Source organism: Meleagris gallopavo, chromosome 15 (genome assembly GCF_000146605.3).
Source record: "Meleagris gallopavo isolate NT-WF06-2002-E0010 breed Aviagen turkey brand Nicholas breeding stock chromosome 15, Turkey_5.1, whole genome shotgun sequence".
Classification (NCBI taxonomy): domain Eukaryota; kingdom Metazoa; phylum Chordata; class Aves; order Galliformes; family Phasianidae; genus Meleagris; species Meleagris gallopavo.
Window position 1 is genome coordinate 3,807,181 of NC_015025.2, and position 18,238 is coordinate 3,825,418.

Below are 18,238 nucleotides of genomic sequence, written 5' to 3' on the forward strand. Positions count from 1 at the left end.
AGGAAGGATGGAAATGCTGAAATGTAGCAAGTCAATAAAATAGTGCTGAAATACTCCTTTCCAGTACTTGATTCCCCTTTTCAGATTCTCTGTTAAGCAAGCTGGTGATTTCATTCCCTTGTAGCAAATCCTATTGTGATCCCCAATACACAGCACAAATTCATACCAGACTTGTGCTTGTGAATTATAAGACAAAAAGCAGCAAGTGCTAGAGATTTCAAAAAAGACAGAAAACTAAATATACCTCTTTTCACTGTCACAAACTTGGCTGCTGTGAGTTGGGCCAAGAAACAAGAAACCTTCACTGAATGCTGTCTTTGTAGGCAGAATGCTGTGGCAGAAAACACTGGTAGGTTGCATAACAGTTATTCGTTGAACCAAAGAACTAAAGAAAATCCTGCTTTATGCAGCTAGATTTGAAAACAGTTCATTAAAATTGTATCCAACAGAATTTATACCTCGTGATACGTCTAGAATAGAAAGCATATTTATTTTCTGATTCCTGACTTTCTGTTCAAGTAGTTTTTATCGAGGATCTATCCAGGATTGTTAGCATCTGCCCTGGCAGAAGCTAGAGTAGAGATGTATAGGCTGAAAGGTTGCCTTACTCCAGCTTCAGCCATCATTTAAATTATTTGATACTGCTGATAAAAACTGATATGAACTATCAGTGAATGCAACAAAGTGGCTGAAAGTTATGCCCTTAGCTAAGCACCTGGTTGGACTGATTGACAGAGCGATTGGTTTGCAGTGACAGCAGTAGTAAGGCTCCCATATCTGAGCATCTGTAAATTTGGCACCACATATGAAGAAAGGGTATTGCAGCCTATAATTGATTGATATATACATGGTTAGTTATGATTAAAATTGAAGGTTGGTGTTTTGTTTTTTTTTTTTCAATCAAGGAACACGCTTTCCCTAGCAAATGACAGCATTGTATAACTGAATTCCACACACAACACAGCTGAAGTATTGGAGAAATCTCACTGAGGTTCCCAAATGGGGTCTGCACCAGTAGAGTGTAAGGCTTCATAGGTCTGTGATTTCCATTCAAATACTCGCATCTTTTCCCTTCCATCTGAAAACTCAGTGCAGATCTGCCATTGCTGTGTCAATACTCTTCTTACCTACTGCACCAGATGAAGGTCCTAGCAGAATTTTACACTGCTTGTTTTCTCCAGGCCATTAGAAAACAAGCATAACTGGTACAAAGCTAAACTGTGTCACTATCACCTGCTTTGGGATCAGGAGGGGGGTAGTCTGTTTCTCATTCCTTCTCCTACAGGTAGCAAACTGAGTTTGGTGCAGGAAAAGTCCTACCACACAAGAATTTTGTCACCCTACAAATTACCACTATTGGTAGGGGTGCACTGAGACTAACCCTTAGTGTAATTTCCTAGGCTTTAAATGGGAATTTATTTTAACTATCCTACATGTTTCTCATGTTTCTCATATTTATAAGGATGCTCATCTTTACACCCCAGTTACCACAAAGTTTCTTTCTGTAGCCAAATCCTGTCTTGCTGCTTCAGAAGCCATTCCCCAGTGCCTGCACCATGCAGACAACATTAATCCCACCTTCTTCATTATTGTGTATCCTGACAGGACTTCCCAATCACTTCAGAACATTTCCTCACTTTATCTATGATTTCACTTAAAATCAAAATATGGTCTGCTTACTATTATTAAGTTACCCTTCCAAGCCAATGTTTAAACATACAAACCATCTTAGAGCTTTGGCATAGGCTGCCCCTCGTGCTTGAGGGACACCTTGCACAGTCATAGTGCCACCTCTACTATTAAAAGTTCTTAAGGTGTTTTATAAACAGTTCTTATTCAGTGGGCCACTGCACTGTTGTTACTGTTAAAAGCTTTTCACAAAATTCTTTGTTTCAGTGCCCATAACATGATATACCTTAGATACAGGAAAGTTGCAGTGTGTTGAAGTTTCAGCTTGTCGTACAGCTGATGGTTTTTGTTTATTGCTGGAATTTTCCTGTCTGTGTCCCTGCATTGTATAATTCCTCTGAGGTACTATCATGTTTTAGTTGCATTTCTGTATCAAGCATCTTCTTCCAAAATATTGCAGTTATGTAAATATTCAAGCTAAAATATTTTCATCAGTTCCATTTTACAAATATTCTTTTAATCCTCCGTTCTTTTTACAGAGACATCAGCAAGAATCAGATATCTGACATTGCACCAGATGCCTTCAAAGGCTTGAAATCTCTCATTTCATTGTAAGTAGAAAATAGAACTGAAGTAGTATTTGTGGAGCGTATGTATGTAAGAGAAATGATAATGTGCTGTCTGGAAGAACTTGTGTTTCTGTGTGCAAGTGCCAGCTCGTATGAAGCATCTAATCTTTTGTAAATGAAAAATTGATCACAGAGGCTAGGAGGTCATGAAGGCTAGAAAAAGGAATGGTTTACACATCTCTAAGAAGTGTATTTATTTATATAATATAGTTGGACACCTCCAAAGTTACATACTTGTTCACTTCTTCAAAACCCATGCATTTCTTCATCTGCTGTACGTGTGTACCTGCAGGCTAATCCATACCCTCAGCTCATCATGGCACACAAAAGCCATCACAGCTTAAATGTTTTTGATGGTATCAACCAGGGTAGATCAGGGGCCAATGCTTCCTTACCAAAGTTCTGTGTTGTACAAAACTGAGATCTGAGCTTTTGTGGGGTTTTTTTTCTGTGTTTTACTTTTGTTGTAGTTTCTTCAAACTAGCTAGGGAAGAACCTGAGCTCTTAACAAAAACTTCACATTTCTTAGGTGTAATTACTACATTATTAAGCTGGAAAGGGACTAAAATACTACTTTAATCAGAAACTAAGATGAAGGTAGGATTCTTGACAAGCACTCTTTATAGAACACAGAAACTGTTTGTAAGACCAGGCTGATTTCAAAATATTTCAACCTAACTATTCACCTCACTGCTAAAACAGTGGAACTTTTTGTTGGTAAAAGAGTTTTAAAAAGTTCAGAAGCTGCACTAGGAGAATGAACTAGAACAGAGTATTGGGAAGAGACCTGAGTTGAGACAAGAGAATAAGCTCAACTGTGCCAATATTTACTTGCATTAAAGACAGTTTAGAAACATTTAACTCATTAATATTCATGTCATATAGCTTGGTTTTTAAGGCTGTAGTTTATTCCCAAAAGCTGCCATAGTTGTATTCTCTGAATGCTGGATAATTCTAACAACCTATAAAACTTGTTTTCTAGATCTAATATTAGAAGGCTATTCAGAGCTAAATTTGTGTTGCAAGGAAATTTTAAGGTGAATGCAGAAGGATGGGTGTTTCATTGTGCCCTGAATCCAGCTGGGAAAATGCCAGAAATATATATTAAGTGTTGCTAGCCTTTGTTGAATAGTTAGAGCACTGTTATTCAACCTACTGTGGAAGTGGCCAAATCCCTCAGTGCTGTCTGGAAATGATTCACTAAGAGAATGATATTTACTGAACACTACAGTTTTGGCATCACGTGATACTGCTGATGCTGCAGTGCTACAGCTTTCTGGGCTTGGCAGAGCTGGCTCGAGTAAACTAGGCAGGCAAGAGGCTACCACTGGGGCTGACTTCCCAACTCAGAAATGTTTCAGATTTAGCTGCAAATACTTCAGATACCCCCCAGGAGTGGAAGGAGTGACAGGAGTGGGACAGAACACATTGGATTGGAGAGAGATGAAGTGAGAATATAAACAGGGCAGGAAGTTCTAGTGGTACGACTTGTACAAAGAAACAAATGAAGTGATTCTGTATTCTCTGACCAGTCACTCAAAACTGTATTTTCAGTAAATCAGGCCAAACTGGCTTGAATATGTTTATATCCAAGTGGATGAATTGTGCTCAAGGTAATGCTAGGAGATTACATACATACTGACTTCATGCTTGCCACTGGTTTTGCTTTCTTTTGAAGAGCTTTGCTCTTGCTGTTCATTGCAGGTAGGTCTTACAGATGCTTTGCCTGTGGCTGACAGGCAAGAGGTAGTTTAGTTCCCTTCTCTTTCACACAGACCTCTGCCAGGTTCTTTTCTCCTGGTCACTGTTCTCGTTGTTCTCAGATTACTGCTCTGCTGATGTTCAGTATCTGGCTTTTCTGTCTTAGCCCTTCTCCAAACTAGAGGATGTAGTTTTATTTTCATCTGATCTCTAATACAGCCACCAGTTCAGTTCTGTCAACCACAAGAAGACAAGTGCAAGAGCAGATGACTCCTTTGAAGTGCCAGCCCTCCCAATGAAAATGCCAAAGGGGAAAGAATAGGGATGTAGAAATGAAGTAAGACAGTTTGCTAACTAGCATTTTCTCTTTTAAATGGCTGGTTTTGTGCCTGAGGCCCCACTAACCTTAGTCAGCTGCATGCCCTAAAGGAACACTGCTCTGCATATAATGCTTCTGCTCAGCTGAGAGAAATGGTTTTATTTTTGTGTATATAAGCCAGCTGTGATTGGTGGCATACATTTTAATGAGACACCGTTGAGGTTTAACCCATGCACAAAGCAGCTGGATTTTTCACTTTGCTGAGTTAATGCAGTAGTAAAGGAGTGGGAAGTATGAAAGCGCAAATGAAAGTAACCAACTTTGTTTCCATTAAAAATGAAATAGTGCTGTACTTCCTAAAATCCATGCTTTTTTTCTCTCTGCATTATTCCCATTTTTTGCTCCTCCCTTTACTTCCAGATTGCATGCAATTGCAGTACTCCCTAGGGGTCCAAGAGAGTGAAAGTGCTCATCTGGAAGACCGCCAATATTGTTAGCCTAGCTGGCTAGTGGAGGCCTATGTATAGTGAGTTGCTGCTCTACTTTCTTCTGAAGTTAACCTAGGTTAGTAATTGTTTCTAAGAGTACTCTGCCTACCTAGGTAGAGATGGAAGAAAAAAAGATGCATTATAATTTTAAAACACAGGAATGTTTCTTACATTATTAGAAGTGATTTCCTCTAAAAATACGTGTAACTTAAATCTTTTAGAACTGCTTAGTGACCCACATTCTAGCAGATCGTAAGTTTTTCTTTTAAATCCATGTATTTTCTCTATCAGGAAATCCATCAGTGGGAGTCAAACAGGTCACAAAAAGTTAACATTCCGAAAAAGCCATTTCTACCCTGGATTTTCTCTGCACTTAGCAAAAGAAAAGCAAGCTTGCTCCATAAGGATTCAGGGTCTCTTCATTCCATGCACAAAGGACAAAAAATTATTTTCTCCACATCCATTTTTCTGTAGGGTTTTGTTCCTTTATATGTACAACAGCTCTGTAGTATAAGGATTTTCTGTTCCATTTTTCTAATCAGAAATATTTGGGGATGTAGATTTTTTAATTTCTTCTCTAAGAACATTTTCAGTTCTTCCCAGAGCTTTGTTGCTTTTCCTTCTCCCTGCTGTGTCCTGTGCAGGATGGACTCTGTCAGTAACTGGTCACCTGTGAGTTCATTCTGCACATTCAATTCTATTACTGTTTCTGAAGTTCTCTTTCAATATTTAGGCACTGCAGTTGGGGTCTCTAGCATATTTTTGGTAGGGACTAAACTTTAATCATCTTTCTGGACAAAATCAAAAACAGAAGAAGGCCAAAACTCCAATGAAGTCTAGTTTTGTCAGAACAGGCCTGTGGAGTGCTAGCTATTATAGCTGTTGTTGAGGATGGAGGATGTTACAAGCCAAGATATGGAAAAAAGTGTCTGTAGTTTTAAAGAAACCACTGTGGGATTTGGGAAGAAAAAGTTACGTTACATGACTTCTGTGGTAGCTGTTAGACAAGTATCCCGTTTGTACCAAAGTCTGCACTGCTGAAAAACTGAATACTGTGGTGTTTGGCACCCCATGAAGTATCCAAGATGAGAAACAAATAAGCAGTTAGAAAGAGTACACAGCAGGGATGTGAGTGAGCAGTGGTGATGTAGCCTCAGCTTTTGTGTTCTAGGACACATGTTCTTGTTATCTAATACTCCTTTCCATAGAAACGTGAAAGCAAATAGTACACTTGCACTGAGAATTGGTCAATTGTAAAAAGAATGCAATATCTTAATTGTAAGCAAAAGTTTGAAAAATGCTCTATTTGTAATGTCTTGCATTTAAGGTTTCATAGGCTGAATTCCATTCTGCTGGAGTTGAAGTGGTTAATAACTCGGTGCAGAACATGGAGCTGGCTTATGAATAGTTTCATGTTTCAAGATTGCTGCATGCACTTTCTGAAGTAAATTAATTTTTCATTTAATCAAATCAAAATCAGTTTGTAATATTGGCAAGAGAATTGTTTCAGCATTTGCTTATTGTTAATAACATCAGAGATAAATGTTATTCTCAGGTCAGTAAACTTCCCACAAGGATACATTTGGAAGGCTATATCGAAACTATCAGGACAGTTTTTTTAAGCTGTGAATGAATACATTTCAGATTTATGTAGAGAGTGAGTTCCTCTGCTTTCATTCATGAACTTAATTAAGCCTGTAAACAGTTGAAAAACTTAGAGCAGCCTAGGCACAAAGATGAGGGACTGCTTAGGCTGTGGCACGGCAGCCCCGTTCCAACCATCACCTCCTGGCTGATGTATGCCATGTCATTCCCAGTGATTTGAAATCTGCAGTAAAGCACTGTCTATTGCACTAACTGCCAAACTTACTTTAAGGTAACAAATTGCTTTGGATAGCTTAACTGTGATTTATTTAGCCTAACTTGTTATGAAGACGTATGAAATAGTGCAGGAAAAAAATATCACGTCTAAGTTTCTATCAGATATTAGGAATTTATTGCTGGTTTTACCTCTATCAATTCCTTCTCTTTTGAAAACTTGAATTCTTACTGAGCCTGTGCCATTGTATGCAGCTTGGGAAATATAATTCTTCCTAGCAAGAATTGTTTTCACAGTCTGAAGGAAAGTTAAAAGCATTTTGAGGACTGAAAAAGACATTGCATAAAGTGAAAATCTGACACTTCAGTAAGAATGTCTGAGCCAAGCCAAAATAAAGGAACAGTTAGCTGGAAACCAGATGGCCTAGAATGAGGGATTCTGTCCTAGGCTTTCATACCCAAAACAGCTCCAACTCAAATCCCAGGGAAAAATCTCAGGATTGTGGGATCTGACTTACCAAGTAGCTATGTCGCAACTGCACTTGCAAGTAAGATATGCCAAAGAACTGTAAAATAAGGACAACACAGCAATTTCTGTTTCAGGCACTTCGAAGTAGGTATGGTAAACTTCAATGTATGTGAAAGGCAACGTGTTTGTAGAGTCAGCAAATTCCTTAATTTTGAAATTGCTCAGGAGGTCAGAATGTCTCGAGACTGCGAACAATCACTGAAGCTTACACATTTCCAGATCGTGCTGCTGAAGGGCTCTGCCATGCCCAGATATTTTCTCACTAAGATGACACACTTGTTGCTAGGCATGAGATAGTGCTCCCAGTGCATCATCCTTTGTCTGATGCTTCCCAGACTTTTAGATGAAGTTATGCAGTGACTGCTTAATCTTTCACTACATAGAGCATCAGTTGAATTAATCTGCAAAATTTGAAGTTTAGTCTTAACCAGTAATTGTTTATTTGGTAATTAAAAGTATCTTGGAATAGATACACTTTATATGGCATATAAAAGTGCATTACCAGAATCAGGCTGAAAAATTACAATGACTTGTTATGACTTTATATATTTATGTCGTTTCCTACTGCAGATTTATGATATCTCTATAAAGGGGAATGGGTGAGGTTTTATAAAATGCAGTAGGTGTTGCACTTAGTTTCTGAGGAAACACTCATCTGCCATCACAATTTCCTACCAAATCTTAATCTCCTCTCTTTTTTCCTGGTATAAAAAATTAACTCTCTGTCCAGCTGCTGCTGAAATTGTTGTGGAGGAGCATTCAGGGATGATAAACTCCCACAGACTTTATCCAAGTAGGCAGCTGAGGGAGAAAAAGTATTTGTGTGATGCTGGGGGAAAGTGGGGCATGTTTGGGCACTACAGATTGCACATGGGAGCTCAGGCATCATAACTAACTTTACACACAGAGCTGCAAGTTTTAATTTAATGAGGGGTAAAATAAAGGTTTATAAGTTATTCAATTTTCCAGTTCTTTTAATTGAAAGCAACTAGTTGAGTCAGAAAAAAAAAAAAAATTGTCCTATTTTTAGGGCACTTTTTGTGAAAAGCTGAATATACCTGGATTTTCAGCAAACACTTCCTCTTCAGCTAAATAGGGTGCTTCTTCTGGACAACTGCAGTGCAGCCAGGGGCTGTGCATTACATGCAGTGTCCTTGCCACTGTTAGGAAGGTTGATGGCGGCCCCAAAACTGCTGCAGGTTGTTTGCCAATCCGCCAGGTGCTTCTGAAGAATAGCAGCTTGTGGTTCTTGGCCACGCTGGAAGCATTTAGCTGTGAACTGACAAACTGATGCTCTTCATGCTGCTGAGAATCTGGCCCCTCCTGGCTCAGCAGCACCTCTGCCATAGCAGGAACCTGCTGATGGTAGAAGAGCCACATGCAAAAAACTGAGAAATGTTTGCTTAAATTAAAAATACCATGAACAATCCCTTATTCTAGGCATTCTGGGATGAGCTGTACCTGTGTGTGAAAAACACAAGAATAATCCTTATGCATTGGCAAGCCTAGCATTTTGACACATCTTTGTGACTGTTTTCTCCCTTCACATTGGTTTCCATCATTGTAATGGAGACTGTCATGTGTAGTGAGAAAAGGAAGAAAGGAACCGTAATAAAGACTGGTCTCTCCATTTATTTTGGCTTACTTTATACTTATTTTATATTTATATATATAATATCTCTATTTTATACTTTCAAAATTGGTATTGTGAATAGAGAGTCAGAGTATGTCAGGCTTATTATACCAAAGTGTACATCTTCTCCACCTGACAGTAAATGGCATTTATCAGACCTGTGGATCATTTGGTCTCCCAGCAAAGCTGAGGAGCAAGTGAACAATCAAGAGCACAGAACAAACATTTTAGTAATTATTTTAACATTCTAATAAATGTCATTTTGACATTTTTTAACTGGCAGCAGTTAGTAAGTTGTTTTTCTGGTATTATTAATGTTATTAGTTAATTAAACATATTTTTGGTCTAAATTTCCGATGCTAGGGAATAGAAGGAGGGTTATGTTTCCATACCAGACTTGTACAATAGCTGGTAAGCTATGTGTCCTGCAAAATATAACCAAAATACAAGAGAGATGCAAGTGAAAATGCATAATACTGTAGGCAGAGGTCTAAAATTTGTAGTCTACTAAAATTCAGTAAAAGAATTGGAAATGTAAATGAAGTTTACTGGATGGTTGAGTTCCTAATTACATGGCCTTTTCCTTATTTCCTTTATTGTTTTGTTTGATGTTCTGTTGTCTGTTGGCTTTTTTTCTCTCCTTTTCTACCTCCACCTTCCCAATGCTGCTGTCCAAAAACACTGCAGAGTTTTTCTGTGAGGTGAGCAGACAGGGCTCTATGGGATGTCCCCAGACTGGCCATTCTTTTTGGTAGGTGGGTACTATTCAGGGTGCTGCAGGTGATACATCCAGAACAAAAGCATCTTGAATCAAGAACCTGACAGTTATTCCTATCTGTGGGTGTGTTTTCCTGTCATAGAAAAAAACAAGAGCTCTGAGGAGAGTGAAAGTTTCTGTGTTTTCTGTTAGAGTAAATGGAAATAAGTAACTCAAGAACTGAAATGCAAGGTCTGATTGTGCATCTCCGCTCCCCTCAGCGTCACTTCTTTCTGTAGGACCGTTTGACTTCAGCTCTGGCACAGCAGGCAGACAATGGCATTAGCTAATTTGGCTCTGTGTATTGCTGAACATGAATATGAATTCGAGACAAGTGCCTGAGCTCTCATACTGACTTTTGTTTAGCTGTTAATTTGTTCGAATGCTAATCTGCCACAAGCACATAAGCCCAATTAGGTTTGAAAATTCTTATTTTCCTTTCATGGCTTCTAAAAGTGAAGCTTTGTTTTGTTTTTGAATGATTTTAATGAGCTTTATTTTGTTCAAGATAACAAAGAAGCTGTATAAACACATGCAAGGTTTCAAATTCAGTGGAACACAGCATTATGACCACCTGACTTTTAAAAAAGTAAAGGAAAAATTACTTTAACCAGAGTCATTGTTTGGTATTTGTATTTAGTAGTACCACAACTAACAACTACACTAGCTGCAAATACTCTAGAGCTTTATTTTACATTTTTACTGCTTCTGCAGCCAAAATAACCCTGAGTTCGGAATGGATATTTTTTTCCTTTTGTCCACGTACATTTGTAGGGCTTGGCTTCTGAACTCCTTCCTATGTTCTATAGTATTATGCATTGCTGATCAGCATTGGTTATCCTGCTGCTTCACAAAGATAAGATGATAATCTCGCCTCAGAAAGTTTGTCATCTGTATATAGACAAGGCACTTGCTAAAAAAAATACTGTTCACTAGATTCTGTAGACATGAACTTCATATTTTGACTGTAAAAAATCTATTTGCAAATGAAATTAGGGAAGAAATAGAAAAAAAAAATAGTGGGCATTCATTGCTCACCAAAAAATCACTGTATCAGCACATTAAAGCCAACTTCTTGATTCTGCAGTATGTGAATAGAAATTATTGGACTAGTTAATCTTAGAGGTTATCTCCAACTTTGATGATTCCATGATTTGTTTAAAGAAAATACAATGCTGTGATCATTAATTCCTTGAGTGGAAGTTCATTTCCTTCTAAACTACAAAAGTCATGAAAAATGAAGTTTCAAGTTTAGAATTTCATATCTAAGTTGTATTATTTTATTTATATTCATTTTATGTAGGCTCAGAAATGAGCTGATCTAGGAACTCTCCAACTCAGAGTTGATATTCTTCCAGTGACCGATGAAGAGAAAATGGAAGTGGCCATACTCTGGGAAGGCTGGAGAGTGTTGTAAATGGGCTGTTGTGCTAAATGTTTGTTTTTCAGTGTGTTCAACACACCATGGTATTTTAAGCGTTGAAAGACAGAGTTATCCAGGATTTGAGCCAGCGTCCGAGCCTCACATAGCTGTTTGATTCATTGCTTGCATGTTGTTGCACATTAAAAAGTTTGGGAATGAACCACTTCAGTGACACAAGCAGCACAGCTTTGGCATGAACCTGTTTGTAACTATCTATTGCATCCAGTGGAGTACCCACAAATAATCTAATTCTTGTTTTCCTCAATTTGATGCCTACTAAAATGGTCAAGGGGTAACATTCAGAGGGAGCCTGGACCTCTTCCCTTTTCCTGTGGCTCATATGAACTCGTAACTCACCTTCTGGTCTGGGCAAATTTTATCAACTTACAAAAATTGCTTGAGAAAGTGCTTTAAAGAAGTTTGAAGTCCTGCTTTATGATTTTGTTCTGATCCCTATGCAGCGTATTGTGTTGTAATGGTGGTTTTGTTTGTGTGGGTTTTTTTAGTTCAATTTCTGATGATAATATGTCTTCAGTTTTTCAATAAAAAAGGAAATATTTTTAATATTGAAATGAATCATAAATATGAGAGCATATATTTATGGTTGAAAAAATGAAAGCTTATACAGTGCCTTTTACTTGTGTATTTAATCTTTATTGTTGTTTTTTTTTTATACCTAAACTATACCTAAATTACTTCAGCGTTTCCAAAATGTATGACTATTCCCAGTTCAGACTTTTCCTTTATTTATTATTTTTGTATATATCAGCCAATTGAAACTGTAATAGCAGCTGGTGAAGCCGTAACATTTTATCCACTGATGCCTGAATCACATTTCTTGCCAATTATTATATCTGAAGAGGGTCAGTTATATGAAATTTTATCTGCAACTAGCTTCTGCTTTTAAATTCACTATCACTGAGCAGAATTCTAGGTTTTTGATTCCTGCAATGTGCTTTTCAATGGTTAAAATACTTCTATAAAGGATGAAAAAAACCTTGACAGAACGAAAAATATTTTAGATACACTTTCTGGATAATGTCCAGTTTCTACATTAGAAATGCTTTCCAACACCAGACGAAGCCTGAATCACAACGACTCATTTGATACCTTGTGCTCTCTGAAAAGAAAATGAGATCAGTAGTTAAATGAAATGCCCACAGATCCTGGGCATGGTACACAAGATCAATAAAGATGATAATGCTGAGATGTGGGAGGACACTAAACTGGTCTGTTATTTAAGATTTATTTTGCCTTCCCGTATCTTTCAGAGTGCTCTATGGAAACAAGATCACAGAGATTCCCCAGGGCCTTTTTGATGATCTTGTGTCTCTGCAGCTGCTGTAAGTATGATCTTTTCCTCTTCTTTATTTTACAGACTAACTAGATTTACTGATTTTTCAGCTTCTGACATTAATATAATCACCTTTTCCACTGAAAAGTCACTGGGACGTGCTAGTCTGTTGTTTCTGTGTTGGGCAAGGGGGAGGCAAGGATTAAAAAAAGAAAGGTAAGATGCCAACAATTTTATAGCACAGTGCAAGTCACAGATTATAAGAGACACAGAAGATTTAAGTGTGGGGAGGAAATGAGAGCCTCGGCAAAGTCCAAGAAAGGAAATTTGGTCAGTGGCTGATGTGAGGGCGGAGGTGCCATCTGATTGTTTTTATGCTTTTAGCATTTGTGGTTGAATGTCTAGATCCTTCAGGACTACTGTGTTGCAAGTACCTGCACATGCAAGCAAAATTGCATATGAAAGACCTTATTGTTATCAGCCATGCTCAGTATTTTATTCTTATTGCACCAAGTGTGGCTTAGTTGTAAGCGAAATCATTTCAGACTCAATTGTATATTGAAGTATTTTATGCCACGTGTGATTTAATACACTGTCATAATCAGGGGTATAACATGTACTCGTCAGTATTTATTAATGTGGCATAAAGAATTTCCTAAGCCAAATGTGAAATTCCGAATTGCACGCACTCATCTCCATAATCACACTGGAATCCATAACTCTTTCAGAGAGGGAAGTCAGCTACTATTGCAGCCAGTCAGTAGAGGGAGCAGAAGTGAAGTGAGTTTAACTTCCTAACATTCCTAATATCATCATGGATGATGCACTCAGAGAAGGTGATATATAAAACTAAGTGATTCTGACTTACACCACATGTACCCCCACCATCCTCAAATATTAAATGGCATAAAATATAAAATAAAAAAACATAGCATTTATTATATATGTTAACTCTTTCTGACTTAACCAGAAATGAAAATCTGAATTTTCACAATTACTCTTTAACGTCTGCCATTCTGACTGTGGTCTTTGATGCTGCTATATGCTATACAAAAATAAACATAGATTTAGTTTATAAATTCATGAGCAAAGCCAAAGAGCTAAAATGTAAAAATTATTTAAATTTTTCTATTTGTTAAGCAGAGGACTATTCTGATGTATCATTGAGCCATAAGATTTTATTTGCAGACATGGGCCACCTTATTCTAGAGAAAGACAAGCAAAAGCACACGTGGTTTGGTTACAACAAACCCTTGAGCTGCAGTGGTGGCACTGCATCCATCACTGTCCATCTTCTCCTGTAGACAGCCAATGATTTTGTCTCAGCTCTTTACACACACTTTTTCTGGCATCTTCTTTCTTCATTCCTGGCCCATATCTCGCCAGTCTGTTGTTACTGCAGTGCCCTCGTGATCAGCCTCTGCACTAGAAGGAAGACTGCATATCTGGGAGGGAGATAGTTTAACAGGCATGAGAACAGTAAGCATGGAAGTGACTTGGTGCGCGTTGCTGTGTCTGGCATGTTTGTTGCTGTTAGACTTGCGTTGTGTTTGGTACAGTGGGGATGCTGCAGGCAGAAGGAAAGCTAAAAATTTATTCATTGTTTTGAGCTCTGAGAAAGAAACCATTAAAAAAAATTAATTCTGATATAACTCTTCTGGTTTCCCCCCATCCAAAAGTATTTTGTTTTGTCATTGCAAGTTTGAAGTGATACGCAATTTCTCTTTCTAACCTAGGATGCTGTATAGGTGAAATTTCTCACAGTAGAAAGATCACCCATCTCATAACTCACCTTCTGAATAAAGCATTAAGCACCTTTCATGCTTTATACTACAGTCACTGTGTGCATGTAGTGCTGTGCTCCAAGGAGTTGCATTTCTAAGCCCAGATGCAGTAATTATCCTGTGTGCATTAATGCAGATTACACCTTTTTTTAGAGAGGCAAAACCTATATGCCAGACAACAGGGAACAGTGCTTTAATCATTCAACTGTTAGTAGGTAAGCCTTGAGAAGCTGCTTTCTTCATAGAATTCTCAGAGTACTCTGTGGCTCTTGAGGCTCTAGGGGACTTCTGAAAGTATTTGTATGTGAAGGAGCAGTTGGCGAGGAGAACATTGAGTGCTCACGCACACTTTTCAGGTCATGACCTTGAAGCAACTATTATGGCATTGCTTGTAGTATTTTAATGGACACTTAAACAGCATTTGCTGGTTTTAGACTTGCTGCTGAACAGTTGGAAAAGTGCTCCATGGTTAGATGTAATTTAGCGTTCAGTGGTCTCTAGATTGGATTTCTTCCTATTAGTCTGGGAGCATACTGGTAAGAAGGCTCTGATTAAAGTATCCTGGTAACCAGTATAATTTCCACAGCATAAGCTGGAACATTTTTTTAAATATAGTGATCTTATGGTAAGGAAGTCCATGCTCAGTAAATGGGAGTGGCAGTAGGTCCTATGCAAAAGTGTTCAGATTTTAATTAGAAGGAAACAAATGACATGGAATTACAGAGCAGATAATATTGTAATTTACTGTTTTGGATAAGACTCATTAGTGTTTCTCAGAAATGTCACTGTCCTTCTGTTTAAGTATACTGTCACTCTGTAGGCCCAAATTATTCCACCTTTGTTGAGGCAGAATTGTTTTGTGCAAGTACCCTACACCTTCAGGCAGTGCCACTGATGTCAGAAACACTACAGCTGGGTAAAGTAAAGCTCAGCTCAGCATGACAGCATCTTAAACTGTCCCATTTGTCTTTGGTGTATGGGAAATGAGGAATTTGGAACAAGTTCTAGATGACCCGAATAACATGAGAATTCTGTATTTCTGTCACACAAAACAAAGTAAGTGAATAACATATTTAGCAGGAAAGTAACCAGGAAAGGCACAGCAGGATGGTTTTTAGTTCTTATTATTTTTTAATTTTACTCCTATTGGGTTAATTTAAATGCTGTTTCTGAAGTATTCATTATTAGCTATCTTATTTAAATAGTTAGCATTCTTCTGTAAATAATCACACAATTGGATTTGTTAAATTACTGATTTCACAAATCTTATATTTTCCTGAATATGCAACCTTAACCAACAGAGCACCAAAGGTTATTGTACAAGTCCAACTATATATCTGTATTGTGGAACTGAAGCTTTTCCTGGACCGTGTCATTTTCCTTATCCTGTTTGCAGTTTCCAGGAGAGAGGATTCTAGGAAGGTGCTGCAGCGTGACCCTCATACTTTTCATACATTCTTTTCAGCAATCTGGATCAAGTGCCTTCTGAGAATTTTAGGTCAATTTGGATTTGAGAGACCTATTCTTTTTTCCAGAAGTGGGCACAGCTGCAATCTGATTTTTTTTATTTTTTTAATAGTAAACTGCACCTTTCATTTCACTGAGGTAGTAATCAGTCCAAGCTGTGGAGCAGCACGTGCTTGGTTACCCTTGTTTGTGTAACTGGCGCTCGAATGTCAGAAGAGTGGAAAGGATTTCAACTTAAGGTGGAAGTTTTCAAATAAATGCTAGCTGTTGGCAATTTGAATGCCTGTCCAGGAGGCCTTAAACTAATCTTAGTCTGTCTAGAAACTGGAATACATTTGAATGTCCTTCTCACCTGTCTTTCAACTTTCCTGGAATGTGGACAGGCTCTTTCATGAGCCCTTGTGCTTGCCAAGCTGTCTGCCAGTCACTGCACAGGGGGCACAACAAAACGCTGTGCAGCTCTTTCTTTTTCAGCAGCCCTGTGACAGATAAACCTGACAGTTGCTCCGCTTGCTCCCAAACGAGTGAACGTGCAGAGCAAGACAGCAGAGAAACGGAGTCAAGTGGCTCAAGGCAGTGAGCCGTGGATAATGGGCACCAAGTTTATTAACCACTATTTTTCATACCTAAATAATACGCTTTCCTCTCTGCAACCATATTAAAACAAACATTCTGGAGGTCTTTTTATTAGTAATACATTTTATGCAACAGAGCACTCTGCTTCCTGGAACCAAAAGTTATAAAATCTCTCCTGTTTCAAGAGATTATATAGCAAAATAAAATAAAAGGATGAAATCTCATTTTTCAGACGTCTGGCCAGTATCAGTTTTCAGTGAATCCTTTTTTCTTGAGGAAATTCAATTTGCATTGTCACTAGTCATACAAGTGCTCAGGTATTCTGTTGGTACATCTCATGCTTGAGATCCCCATGGGTTGCTGGGCAAGCTTTGCAAGCAAGAGGGAATCCCTTGCTGATTTTGTTTTAATGTTGCTTCAAGTAGATGTACTCCTGGTGCATATACACATTGAAAGCAGAGGTTTGTGGTGATGCCTAGAGTTTATCATGTTGGTAAAAAACTTCAAAAGTGATGAAAGATTAGTCTTCCAGATCCAGTCATCTGACCTGGATTAGAATTGGGACTAGATCTCATCTTGACAAGTCTGACTGACCTTTATTAAAAGTAGTTTTGTATGAAGAGGGAAGTTGTGTGTGTGTGCTGTTAGAATCTGCCACCACCAGTCTTCCCAAACTTCAACCAGTCAGATTATCTTTGAGTTATTCTCCTTCTTAGTGTACTTTTTATGCTGTTTCTCTTTGGATAAGTAGTACAATATTTGGTACTGTCTTAGTTTTTGCAGTTGCTTGGAAATTAGCTCCATGGTAAATCTGCCAAGTCTGAAGTACTCGTATTGAAGTGTAATTATAAAGTGAATCCCAGTACTTAGGAGCTTAAAATAGGATCTACAGTCTACCAAATATTTATTGCACGCTTTTGGAGCTTGTTAAAAGCTCAAAGAAAATCCAGTTAAGCACAAACCCATACAAAATATTAAAAAAAAAAAATACTCTAAAGAATGTACATCAATTACAATATTTTGTATTGTATACATTACACTGATATAAACAAAAGTATCATTAAACAATGATGCAAACACCACATGAATGCCAGAATAAAGATTTGACTGTTTTCCATTTCCAAATTTCTTTCTCCTCATAGCAATCTCCTGCGTTGTTTAACAAGGGATGTTTAAAATCTTCTTGTTCTGTGGAGCTAATCATTTTTCTCATGGAGAACAGGAATGAAATGAGAACTACTGACTGGGTAGAGGTAGGGGGAAGCATTTTCATAATGGCGAGCCAAGCAGTGGAGCAGGTTACCCAGAGAAGTCGTGCAGCCTCTGTCCCTGAAGGTTTTTAAGACCATGCTGAATAGAGCTGTGAGCAAACAGGCCTGAACTCACAGCTCACCCTGCTTTGGGCAGTCTAACAGGACAGGAAACCTCTTGAGCTTCCTGCCATCATGAATTATCCTGTGAGCCGAGACAAGAATTATTTCTCATATAAAGCAAGTGTCTGCTAAAGGCCTCTACACTGACTCTGCTTTTAGTGAGGTTCTGACCAGATGACCTCCTGAGGTCTTTCACTGCGTATGTAGTTTCTGGATTTTGTGATTCTAAATTCTTAGCAAAATGACATAGGGACTTTTCCTTGATTACTCAGAATATCACTAGCTAACAACAGAGCCCACATCGTTCTACTCCAGGACAGAATACTCCCTGCACAGACCTGTTTAATAGCTTTAGAATTGTTTTCAAGCCTTTTGCCTCAAGCTTTTTTTCTTTAGATTTCTGCATTTAGGCTGCCATTGTGATAATATTGCTAAACTCAATAACTGCAGTTAAAGTGAGGGAGGAGCATCTGCTAGACACAGAAATACAATTACAGTCGAGCACTAATGAAAGACTGCAGCAGCATCTGCCTTTCCTGTGTCAGTTCTGTAATCTGTCTGCATGCAGCTTCCCAAAACAACCGCTACTTTGTACGTCAGTGTGTAATTTATTAGCTCTTCTGACGCCAGTGCTCCAAGCTGGCTTCACCTGACAGAAGCTCTCCTAGTTATTATTGCACAAGAAACTAACGCCCTGGTAGTGCAGGAAGCTGAGAAAATGTGTTTATTCCCCTGTGCATCTGAATTATCATGTGGATATCTACAGGCATAAATTGGACAGTATTGAATTTGAATAGCTGGAGCCCAGATGCTGTGAT

At 38.3% G+C, this 18,238-nt stretch overlaps 1 protein-coding gene across 1 annotated transcript in view; it reads left to right on the forward strand.

The window, feature by feature from the left end:
- Positions 1-18,238, forward strand: part of SLIT3 (slit guidance ligand 3) — a 484,962-nt gene that overhangs the window by 339,651 nt on the left and 127,073 nt on the right. Inside the window, exons 13-14 of the mRNA XM_031555673.1 lie at positions 2,169-2,240; positions 12,198-12,269. Coding sequence (XP_031411533.1) covers positions 2,169-2,240; positions 12,198-12,269 — 144 coding nt within the window. The remainder of the gene's footprint in view (positions 1-2,168; positions 2,241-12,197; positions 12,270-18,238) is intronic.